We start from the raw sequence: 12,797 nt of genomic DNA, 5'->3' as shown, positions 1-12,797 counted from the left end.
TTTTCACGATTTATAGCTTTTGATGGCTGAGCTCTTGTATGTGGAGTGGTTCCTTTTGCTGCATGAGAATATCAAGATGCTTCATGAGAAATTAATATATTCCCAGTAGTTTGAGACACCACCAAAGAACAGCTGGTTCTCTTAAATCCAGCATCTACAGGCAGATTGTTGGAATATAGATCAAACTCCACCCTGTTAAGAGAGTGGAGGGGGGTCATAAAGTGACACAAACCAATGAAATCTGTAATGTAAAGTTAAGGCTCCCTCCCCGATATTTTTCTTTCATTCACACACACATTTTTTTAAAAAATCTATCCATCTAGTCTTTTCAGCTTCTTGAGTTAATGACAAGACCTTGCCAACAACCCAAGAAACTATGGTAATTAGATTATCTTTTAAAAACACTCTATTTTTAATATATATATATATATATATACAATGAATTTTCTGGGTGTCTCTTACACTCTCCTCATAGTGTTTCCTGCTCTCTTCAAATTAAGAAGCACCCTGCTGGGATTCTCACAAGCCCACTGGTTCTCATTGCCAAATTTTCTAGATCAAAGACACTGTAATAAATTCAGATAAGTGTTTCAACTTTATAATGTTTTGCCAAAATGGGGCTCGTTGGTAGAGGAGGAGATTTATGTGAGAACATTAGGAGGCATTTCCATGTACAGAAACCGAAGAGGGTAAAACGCTGGAACTTAACTGATTAATAACATTTTCAACGCAACGTTAGTAGCTTTTAAGTACTCATCTTTGAATACAAAGCTTTTGTGGTTTGTCATTTGTTTCTAAACATAGATCAGGGCCAGCTAGGATCAACCATGTCAAATACACGAAAGAGAAACCTGATTACTTATGGTCTTTTGAATGATAGGCATGCTGTATAATGGGAGCTCTGTTAATTTATCCAGATATTAAAGATTTGTGGAAAAACTGTAAGATGGCTCCTTGCTAACTTCCTGCTGGCAAATAAATAGTAAATTTCACATTCCATGCATGTGGATATTGCCATAAAATAGTTTAGTCACCAGTTGCTCTGTATTGCTTTATCTGAATACTCAGGTATTGTTATCTTAATCCTCTGTCTGAAAATGATGATGAATAGACGAGGCTAAATGATCTGAAGCTGAATCAAGACACAAATGAAGCTGATGGGAAATTCTAAAGCCTGTGAATGTATTGTTGTTATGTTTGCACAGGGTGGGGTGCTCAGGGGCGGAGGAAGGGGGTGCGGTGGGAACGGTCCATCCTGGGTGTTACCTCTGAGGGGGGTGGTGACAAAATGCCGGGTGGCACTCACCGTAGGGCCTGCAACACGCCCAAGCCACATGTCTCTCCTGGGAGTGACGTGTGGCATGGGTGCCCACAGACTCTGCGCTGCCCCAAAGGGTCCACCCACTGCCTCCCTCCCAGCAGTAGGGTGGCTGAGTGGGAGGAGGCAGGCAGACTCCTCAGAGGCCCCACGGAGTGTCCTGCCCCAGCTTGCCCCACCCCACGGGTGGCTGGCCCCGCCCCTGGATGCACACCACTCCAGGCGCCCAATCGGCTTGCTCCACCACTGGAGGTGCTCCCTCTGTCACAGCAGGTTCAAATCCTAAGGTTCTCCTGGATCCTGCTTTGTTCCTGGAAAGCTAGGCAGCATAAGTGGCCAGGAGTCTTTGGGATAAAATTATTGCTGGAAGCCAAATGCTCTACAAGCTGAACAAAGGCTGAAAATTCACACACACTTTCCTTGGAGTAATCCTGGTTGAAGGCATGAGGACTTGCTTCTGAGGACTACATACAGCATAAGGCTTCATAGTTGCTAGGAAAGTGTGGCATATCATTCTAAAGTCCCTTATCACCACAACTTAGTTTCAGTGGGACATGTACAATTAACTTTCTTTTTTCCTGCCTTTAGGGCCAATGTAGTAGGAATCACTTTGATCCTGCTGTGTATTTCACGTGCATCCCATGCCTTCATGCATACAAAGAAATCTGTTCAAATGTACTGTACATAGGGGTAATGTTTTATCTTTAAAATATAAGCAATATGAAATGACCAACACAACTTACATTTGCAACACCTGTCCATGTATGTAACCTGGAATGATTTTCTTCCTTATATGTCTTATTCTCTGAAAAACCACTTGACACTCTCTGTTTACCCTCCATGTACAAATTATCAAAGCAAGCCATGAGATTTGAGTTTGAATCAAATAGTTAGAAACATGTGAAATTTGTACTGTTTATTCCATTTGAAGAGCATGGTGTGTGTGTGTGTGTGTGTGTGTGTGTGTTTAAGGACAGGACTCTGAATTCCCTGTTGTCATGTTCTGGTTTAAATGGATTTATTAACTGGTGACTAATTCTGAGAGCAAATGAGTCTTGCCACTTGACAAGATGCTTTCAGCCCAAGTTGTCTGCCTTCCATTGGTTGGAGAAACACAAAGGGACACCAAAAATATTTGTGGGTACATATTTTCAGTAAAACAGCAATCCATCTGGCCCTGAATGGCTTTCTGATCCAATGCAACTTCCATATCTCTGATAGTCTTCTAATACATAGGATACTTTTGGACTGCAAGTTTTTGTGCCATCAGTTATGACCAATAAAGATTACAGGGTCATAAATCGAGGACTTGGAGTGCCTTTAAACTTTTACAGTTTGAATGCCATTCAAGTTTCACATCTGGAATTACCCTGGGTTGTACTCTAACTTGTTTCTTCATTTGTTCCATTTTATATTTGGCAAGGTATTATTAATGAATCACTGCATTCTTTTCTTCCTACCACCCAGGCTTACCCTTGCACCAATGACAAGGAGTGTGAAGTTGGGAAATACTGCCACAGTCCCCATCAAGCGACGTCTGCCTGCATGATTTGTAGGAGGAAAAAGAAGCGTTGTCACAGAGACGGCATGTGCTGCCCTGGGAACCGCTGCAACAATGGTATCTACTATATGTACCACTTTGACGCCCTTTTAACAACATGAATGGCTCAATGTATTAACTGTCAGTCGACGCTCAACTCACATACTCTAGAACTGCACAGTCAATAAGTAGGGAAGTCTAGAACCACAAAAACAGATGTCTACAGGATCAATCGGGCAGTCAGTGTTGATTATGGCAAATAGCCAGCATATTAAACCAGAATTTCTGCATAACTCTCTACATAAACAATAAAAATGATCAATATCGGATTTTACAATCAATATACTAATTAAGTGTACTTGAAATACATGTGTCTACATGATCTGTCTGTGGATTCATCTAACAATCGTAGATATAAGCGCTCTTCAGGTGCTCAACCTGCGCATGTGAGGGCTAAAGTGGGAAGGGATGGGGTGAATGCATCAACCCTGCCCCCAGTACTGACAGGTGAGTCTCCTTCATCCCTGACCTTCACTTATTTAACATGAAGGTCTGAATGGGACTTGTTAAGTGCATTTGGCTAATCTCCTCTGTATTAGAAACCCTGTTAAGGCAGGGTTCTCAGCAGCAAGGAGGCAAGAAAGCATGTTCTCTCAAACTGGAGACGGACTTAGTGAAGGGACGAGCCCTGTTGATTTGCCAACGGTAAAACAAAGTAAAATTAACCTTTTAATTTTTTTAAAAAAGGTTAGCTTGTCAAATTTGAAATACCAAATATAAGTACCTATGTATTGATTGTTAGGTGAATCAATAGACAGATCCTGTAGACCTAATGTTTGATGCTTTACTGTAGTTTTATAATTGTTAGAAGCCTCCCAGAGTGGCTGAGGAAACCCAGTCAGATGGGCAGCATTTAAATGAATTATTATTATTAACAATTAAAACCTCATCTCAGTCACAAACTCATGAGGTTGCCTTAGGCAAGCCTCTCAATACCCCCAACTGCCAGATGGGAAAATTTAATACTGGCCAGCATTTACAAGACTGGGTGAAGCACTGCGGAAATACCGAATACAAAACGATCTACCATACCAAGGGTAGTCAACGTGGTGCCCTCCAGGTGTTTCAGACAACATTAACACTAAATAAGTCTGCCATGTTAAAGAGACCTGACTGGACTTAAGTTGGGGATTTAGTGCCACCCGTCTCATGCTGTGGAATACTCTTCCAGCAGAGATTCAACAGGCATCCTCACTTTTGACTTTCAGGCGTCTCTTGAGGACTTTTTTATGCCTTTGCAGCTAGCTAGCTAGCTAGCTATTTATTTATTTAGCAAGCCATCCACTTTAATGGTTATCTGTAGGGTTTTAATGGTGTAACCCTGATATTTTATGATTCCTATACTGTCATTTAAAAAATAAATAAATGACAGTATAGGAAAATAAATAAGTGTGCTTTCTTTCAGCAAAGAGGCTCTTCTCTGTGTCATTCTGTGAAAATTGCCCTCTGCCATATTATCCCCCCAAGAGCCCTTCCATTGTAACTCATTCTGTTCATCTTTCTAGGTATTTGTATACCAGTAACTGAGAGCATTCTTACTCCCCACATCCCAGCCTTGGAAGTACCTCGCAACAAGAAAAATAATCATTATCCCACTAAGGACTTGGGATGGCAGAATCTTGGGAAAGGGCAGACCAAGCTGACACACACAAAGGGTAAGGCCGTGTTGTCCATAAACTGCCTTGAGGAGATGGTCTTCTGAAAGATTTTCTGCTGTGAAATGTTTGACATTGTCATTAGAGAATGCAGTATGGCTGTACCTGGCTTCCCATTTTGTTTGCCCTCTTCCTCTGGGACTAATCCTCTGGGACTGATACCAAGTCAGATCACTGGTCCACTGAGCTCAGTGTTGTCCTATCTAGTAGCGGGTCTGCAAGGTTTCCAACCTGAGCCTTTTCCAGCTCTACCACTGAGCTGCAGCCTCTTCCTCTGTGGGAAGGCAAATATTGGCTCCCCCTCTTCTACCTTTCTCTTGTCACTGTTCACTCACTCAGAGACAGCAGGTAAACAAACCAATAAACATGGAGGAGGAGCATCAGGGTGAGGGCATGACATCAGTTGGCAATGGGTTCCCTTGAGCAGGTGAACCAGCGTAGCTTTGAGTTCAAATCACACTCCATGAATGGTCTTGGGCACTTGCTCATATATTCTATTTAATTATTTGAAGCATTTTTATCATTTATCAAAAAAATTCTAGCTGCTTACGAAATTATTAAAGACAATGAATGCAATGAGAAGCAATAATTCAAAGATTAGTAAAAACTATATTGCACGGTAAGACCGAAAGCAGGTTAGAAACAAATCAATTTAAAGAAAGGGATTTAAAAAATGCCATTGGAAGAACACGAACAATGGTGAACTACTTTTTAGGGGTGGTTGTTTAGTCGTGTCCGACTCTTCGTGACCCCATGGACCAGAGCACGCCAGGCACTCCTGTCTTCCACTGCCTCCCGCAGTTTGGTCAAACTCGAGAACACTGTCCAACCATCTTGTCCTTTGTCGTCCCCTTCTCCCTGTGCCCTCCATCATTCCCAACATCAGGGTCTTTTCCAGGGAGTCTTCTCTTCTCATGAGGTGGCCAAAGTATTGGAGCCTCAGCTTCAGGATCTGTCCTTCCAGTGATCACTCAGGGCTGATTTCCTTAAGAATGGAGAGGTTTGATCTTCTTGCAGTCCATGGGACTCTCAAGAATCTCCTCCAGCACCATAATTCAAAAGCATCAATTCTTCAGCGATCAGCCTTCTTTATGGTCCAGCTCTCACTTCCATACATCACTACTGGGAAAACCATAGCTTTAACTATACGGACCTTTGTTGGCAAGGTGATGTCTCTGCTTTTTAAGATGCTGTTTAGGAGTTAGCCAAGCCAAAAAGAACCCATTGCTCAAATCCTTAGTAACAGCTTGTGTTGTACTGCAACACAACCTTTGAGTATGAAAGCTTATACTGTAATAAACTGGTTAGTGTCTAAGAGGAGCCAAGGAAGGGTGAGTGCACACCACAGAATTTGGGTGGTTGGAAATGTGTCCACAATGACCTAAAAGTGCAGTCCTGCAATGCAAATGCATTTATTCAGAAGAGAGCCCTGCTGCATCCTACAGGGCTTATGTCCTGAAAAGTGAGCATATGATTGCAGTTATAGCCACCTATGTAACTATTTGCAGCCTTTTGTTTAGGCTAGGATTTTTTTTTCTTTCTCTCTCCCTTCCCTTTTCCCCATGTTTTCGTTCTGTTCCTCTGTGTACTTTTAAGAATTAAAACAGCATGCTCCCACTCCCCCCTTTTCAGTAAACGGTATTTACTGTGGAAAAGTCGTGCAGCACATTGCTTGAAAGGATCAAATGACACATTTGTAATGCACCTCTTTGGTACATAAACAAGACAACCCACACCAAGCAAGAGGGCGATGACTTGGAACAGCCCAAGGAGTGCCGCTGCAGAGACAGATCTTAACTTTGTGTGGCCACCTGATTTGAAAGAAGAAGCCTCCCCACTTTTATGAAGTCCCGTGCCTTGGCAATGGAAGCTTGTTTGCTTGTTTATGAGTGTTGCATCCAACGATAATCCAATTCCAAGAAGATTCATTGAAATTAGTGAACCTCAGTCACGTCTAGTAGTTTCAATGCGTCATCTCTCAGTAGAACTAACTTTGGCTACAACTCTTTATATCCCATACTTCCATGGCAAAAACAATGTTCGGGGTGGGTTATAACATATTTCTCAAAACCCCAAAATGCCATGTGAATGTTTTGCAATGTGCATTTCGTAATCTTTAGTTTCACAGGATGCAGAACTACTCCATTCTAGCGTACTGAATTAATCAGATGCTCATATACAGCGATAGCAATACATACGTTCAGCAATGAGTTTCCTTCATAAATATGACTGGAAAAAATGAGTTCCTTTTTAATTGATCAAAGCTGCAGTCCTAAGCACACTTACCTGGATAGGCCCCACTGAAGAAAGTTCTACCTCTCTTTCAAATCAGAACCAGTGAAGGCAGTGAAGGTCCTGTGTGAGTGTCTGGAGGTGGTTGGAGGATGGATGGTGGCTAACAGATTGAGGTTGAATCCCGACAAGACAGAAGTACTGTTTTGGGGGACAGGAGGTGGGTGGGTATGGAGGACTCCCTGGTCCTGAATGGGGTAACTGTGCCCCTGAAGGACCAGGTGTGTAGCCTGGGAGTCATTTAGGACTCACAGCTGTCCATGGAGGTGCAGGTCTACCAGCTCCATCTGGTACGCAGGCTGACACCCTACCTGCCCGTGGACTGTCTCACCAGAGTGGTGCATGCTCTCGTTATCTCCTGCTTAGACTACTGCAATGCGCTCTACATGGGGCTACCTTTGAAGGTGACTCGGAAACTACAACTAATCCAGAATGCGGCAGCTAGACTGGTGACTGGGGGCGGCTGCCGAGACCATATAACACTGGTCCTGAAACACCTACATTGGCTCCCAGTATGTTTCCAAGCACAATTCAAAGTGTTGGTGTTGACCTTTAAAGCCCTAAATGGCCTCGGCCCAGTATACCTGAAGGAGCGTTTCCACCCCCATTGTTCTGCCCGGACACTGAGGTCCGGTTCCGATGGCCTTCTGGCGGTTCCCTCACTGTGAGAAGCCAAGTTACAGGGAACCAGGCAGGGGGCCTTCTCGGTAGTGGCACCCACCCTGTGGAACGCCCTCCCAAAAGATGTCAAGAAAATAAACAACTATCTGACTTTTAGAAAACATCCGAAGGCAGCCCTGTTTAGGAAAGTTGTTAATCTATTTTTAATATTTGGTTGGGAGATGCCCAGAGTGGCTGGGGAAACCCAGCCAGATGGGCGGGGTATAAATAAATAAATATAAATATAAATATAATAATAATAATAATAATAATAATAATAATAATAATAATTAGTGACCTACATACATAGGACTGGACTAGTAGGTTGCAGTCCTAGACACACTTACTTATTCATGCCAGAAGCCACGAATTTGTCTAATCCTCTTTAAAGTCATCCAAATTAGAGCCTTCCCATTGGTGGGTAAGCCTACAGCACAAAATTTCATTGCAGGTCCCACTTCTGGCATTGTTTCTCCCTAAACTGTATTGTGTTGTGAGGTTTTTTTTTAGAAAGCCCACGTTTGATTCCTTTCCATGCTCTTCCCTGTATATTAACTATTCAGTTGCTTTCTTTAGGCCACGAAGGAGACTCCTGCTTAAGGTCTTCCGACTGCACTGAGGGCTTTTGTTGTGCTCGCCATTTCTGGACCAAAATTTGCAAGCCCGTCTTGCACCAGGGGGAAGTGTGCACCAAGCAACGCAAGAAGGGGTCCCACGGCTTGGAGATTTTCCAGCGATGTGACTGTGCCAAAGGGCTGTCATGCAAAATCTGGAAAGACGCCACTTACTCTTCCAAAGCGAGGCTTCACGTGTGCCAGAAGATCTGATGGTGGACTGGGAGACTGTCATTCACAGGCCGTGAAGAACTGGCAAAATGTACACATTGCAGCATCGTAGAATGCAAGGATTGTAAATAAGAAACAAATTGCCAAAGTGTCCATTGTCGTGGGAAGAAACAACACCCCAAACTGAATTATATTTCTGCCCTGGAGGTGAATACGGTGGCAGCTGGCCTTTGATTTGTGACGTGGTGCCTCTCTGCCAATGCTGCCAGACATTTGTGGAAAAGACATTTGACATTTAACTCATGTTTGACGTATGGCTTTGTGAATTCTCCACATTGGTTGTGGTTAGGTTCCCCCCCATTATGATTGTAAAATATTGCTATATGACATATTTACAACACAAAGCAGTGCTTTGCCAAATGACTTTTCTATCGGCACCTTCTTGGGTACTGAACAAAAAACCATGTTAGTAAACTGAAGCTATCAGAGGCCAAGGGGAAAATTACCATACATGTCTTTATCTGTTAACATTACCCATGAACAACCCAAGGCTGTCACTTGAATGAGAAATCTTCTCCTGCCAAACAAGGGCTACATATGGAAGACTGCAGTGCAAATGGGAAAATCTCATTCATTTCACACACGCACACACACACACAACACACGTGCTTGGCAAAATCTGCCCTGAACAGAGGTAATAAAGCAGGGATGATGTTTTCGATTTGCATACTGTTAAGCATTTGGACCACAACACCCAAATAATTTCATCTTCATAGCCAATGGCTTCTTTTTGTCTCAGTTTACTGCTAGCACACAGGGGGCTAACAGAGAAAAAAGCAAAGTGTCCATGAATGCATTCTGAGCAGAATTGTATGCTGAGCTGCTAGCTGTAAATAGTGGGGAATTGTGGGTTGTATTGTGAACTATTTTTCAGCTTTGCCTCTGGCGGAGGCATCCAGCGTCCATTGACTGTGTGTACTACTAAATAACAGCATTAACAGGGCTTTCAGTACAGATTTTCCATGGCTTGGAGTCATTAAAATGGAAGCATCCTATGCCAGCTGCAACAGGGGAGAAATGAAAAGAAAACAAGATGGACATGGAGGCCCAAAGTGTGATCAGCAAAAGACATCACATGATACAATATAACAACTCAGACTTGCAAATATTTGGAATGTGGATATTATCACTTGCTACTGGATTCCCATTGACTGTAGTGGATACCAGTGTTCACTATCACCGCCACAGTATTAATGGACTGACAAAGATGAATGGTGACCTATTCAGTCATTCTACCACCACCCTTCTAACACTCTTGCATTTTCTTTTACTATACTCATTTATTTTTCAAATGTGTTATTTGTGTAAGCATTGGAGCCTTGAAAAGGGGTAGGATCACTCTCCAGGAAATATTGTTGATTGGAGAAGAGAATGGTATTCCTTTTTTAAATGCTACTCAGAAGTGGGGTGTGTGTGTGTGTCTGTGTGTCTGTGTGTGTTAGACTGAGTTTTTCCTGCTACCATGTGCCATTTGAAACAGCAGTGTGATTGATCGTATCTATGTGAAAATGAAGTATCTGAAGCAGTCTAATGAAAAAGGGGTTCCCTGGCTATCTCACTTTCCATAAGCCATATTTTTCTGGCTTCCTGTAGCCACCTTATGACAATGTGCCATGAAAATTATGGTCTATTTGTAACCAGTATCAAAATTTCTCAGTAAACGCAAGCCTTATGCTACATTTTCTTTATCTCTATTTTTTTTTTAAAGTAACTCTCATATATTTGTGAATAAGGAGAATGATTTATCATGTCATGATCAAACCACAGGGTTGGAAGGTACCTAAAATTATCTAGGAGCATGTGTCTACACTACAAATAGAAACTGGATTTGAACCAGTCCATTTGCTGTGGCTTCTTCACTAACTGTCCTTTAGGGAGAGTGCTGAAAATTATTCTAAGATTCTACTTTGATGGACTTCAAAGAAAGCCATGCCAATGAAATAGTTTTAAGAGCATAGTGCATATATATCCTGGGTCCAGCCCTTTGACCTCAGGCCTTAGTATCAACACCACTGCACAATATTCAGGATAATGTACACTGTCTCAGGCAAGGGCAAGGAACCTGTGGCCTGCCTAGTGCTACTGGACTACCAGTGGCCATCCTCCTTGACCCTTGGCCATGCTGTCTGGGGCTGATGGGTGTTGAAGTCCAGCAACATTTGGAGGACCAGCGGCTTGGGGAGCATACTGAGTGAGAAAACAGTGGTGGGAAAATGGCAGATTGACCTCTCTCTTTCCATGCACAACTTCATTCGAAAATTCAGCCTTCTGGTTCTGTTTTTCATTGAAAAACAGCTAGGTCTTCATTTCTAGCATTTGTGTAAAACATGTAGTTTGCCTGTTGATAGCAACATATCAGTAGCTAAGAACAGGAGGAAACTAACTAAGATTAGTATGCCCATGGTTATATTTTTCTAAATAATAATATTATTTACAAAGGACTATGTAAACTCCAAAAAGCAAAGGCTTAATTCTGTATCTCACTGGGACTTATTTTAAGGCTGAGTACAGGAAACTGTAATTGGCTTACTTTAATCGAGAGGTGGGAAACCTCTTCCACCTCTCTTACCATTGTCTCTGTGCTGCCTAGGGGTAGAAATCCCCAATTTCCTCCCCACTGCACCACATGGAGAACTACAGGTTTCTGCCACGGCTCTACTGCAATGAAAACAAGACTAAGGCTGGAAAAATGTACAGTTTCAATAAGACATTTTCATTTCTGACCTCCCTTAAGGGATGGAAGTGCGTATCTGAAATCCTTTTGCCTCTGTGAGACTACAGGAAGGAGTCGGTGTCCCTCAGTGCAGCCAAAGTAAAGCTCCCACTCATTTAAGCGTTATCTGATGGCTTCTGCATGTCCTTCCCATAATTCTCCTGCAAGAACTAGCATCTGAAGTAATTTATTTACAGGAAATGTTTAATGAGATGTATTTTCTTATAGAAGATATTTCGTACAGAAAGCTTTTTGCAGCAAACTATACTTGCAACTTGTCGACTTTGTAATTTAGAAAGAAATGTATAAAAAGATTAAATATATTAAAATGTCCCTTTGCCCACATTTGTCTTTGTATTTTTTGCTCATTTCCTCACATTCGGGCCGTTGCCAATGCAGCACCTGAGGCCCTCCCTGTACCCACAGAGTCCTCTTCCACTGCTGAAACAATTAAAAAACAAAGATCACTTGAGCTGTCAGCCTAAAATGGGGTTGCCGGTTGGGGAGGAAGAACTGAAAGTGGACAAATCCAATGACTTACTGAGCTGGTTTTGGCAGGGTGGAAGTGAAATGATAGGAACAGCCTTCCTCTCCTCTGTCCTCTTCTGGTTTTCTTTTGTTTTAATCCAATTTCTCTCCCACTGAGGAGCAAATTATGCCAGTCAGCAGATTTTTAACATACTCTCTGCATGGAGGAGGAGTGAGGGCCTTTTCCTTTCTCTGATCTGGCCCTCACATCCTTCCCACCTCCCTCCCTCAAATGCCCCACCTAGAAACGTGGCCGCCCCATCTAAATAGGAAGTCTGAGCTGGAAGGCTGAAGCTTTCGTTGCTTGTGAAATTCCTCTTGCCAACAGAGAAGAGTGGACAGGAGTAATACGCGTCCTACTGCTGTTGTTAATTCCCAAACAAACATGGACTTCCTTCAGATAACCCCAGTTGCAAATAAGAAAACATCATTTATTGTTTACCATCTTTTTAAGTGTACCCCTGGGCTCAGAATTTAAGCATGTTTTAACATCAAGGCCAGGGAAATATTTGTGCAAAATATTTGTACAAACAACCCCCCTTATCTTTGCCCCCCTTAGTATTGCCATATGGAATGCATCTGATTCTGAAGAAAAAGGGGCCTTATTTCTTTCTGACTTCAACCCACAAGAGCAAGACCCATCAGGATTTAGCCCACAGGCTGCACACTTCAAACAACTCACAATCAGATCATTGAGACTTATCTTCTCTCTATGTCAGGCATCATCCTCCCTCCCTCAAACTGAACCCCCAAGTTTCATAAAAGCTGTGTTTAACTTTAAAAAAAAATGCAAAACATATACTATTTGGTTTGGGAAGATCATCCCCAACACAGACTGATTTCTACAGTAACTAATTTGATGAAGATGAGACAAAGGGAAATATTACAAGACAGCTGTATGGTGAGCAATAGACTGTGCAAACAATATTCATCAAATTTATAAAATGCAGATACGTTTTGTCTGGGGCCTGTTTTTCAGAGGGTGTAACTGACACCATTCAAATTGCACTGGCATTTCCAATCACGATTCAGTGAATTGAGTCCCTAGCTATATAAAGTCATAAACTCTGGGAGTGGGCAACTTGGAAGAATTGCCTTCTCCCACGTAAGTTTGGTCAAAAAGTACAATCATTATCAGAGGCTTTGTCCTGTTGCCATTTCTCAGATGGCTGGAAAGTGGGACAGG

The 12,797-nt window shown here is 42.4% G+C and overlaps 1 protein-coding gene across 1 annotated transcript in view; it reads left to right on the top strand.

Annotated features, from left to right (window-relative positions):
* DKK2 (dickkopf WNT signaling pathway inhibitor 2) overlaps window positions 1-11,428 on the top strand; it is a 57,415-nt gene extending 45,987 nt beyond the window's left edge. Inside the window, exons 2-4 of the mRNA XM_083456845.1 lie at window positions 2,786-2,936; window positions 4,424-4,573; window positions 8,102-11,428. Of these exons, the coding sequence (XP_083312971.1) occupies window positions 2,786-2,936; window positions 4,424-4,573; window positions 8,102-8,352 (552 nt within the window). The 3' untranslated portion in view covers window positions 8,353-11,428. The remainder of the gene's footprint in view (window positions 1-2,785; window positions 2,937-4,423; window positions 4,574-8,101) is intronic.
* Window positions 11,429-12,797: the final 1,369 nt, after the last annotated feature.

The sequence above is a fragment of the Podarcis tiliguerta genome (genome assembly GCF_965153285.1).
Source record: "Podarcis tiliguerta genome assembly, chromosome: 9".
NCBI lineage: Eukaryota > Metazoa > Chordata > Lepidosauria > Squamata > Lacertidae > Podarcis > Podarcis tiliguerta.
Note: the sequence above shows the minus strand (reverse complement) of the source record. Positions and strands in the feature narration are given on the sequence as shown.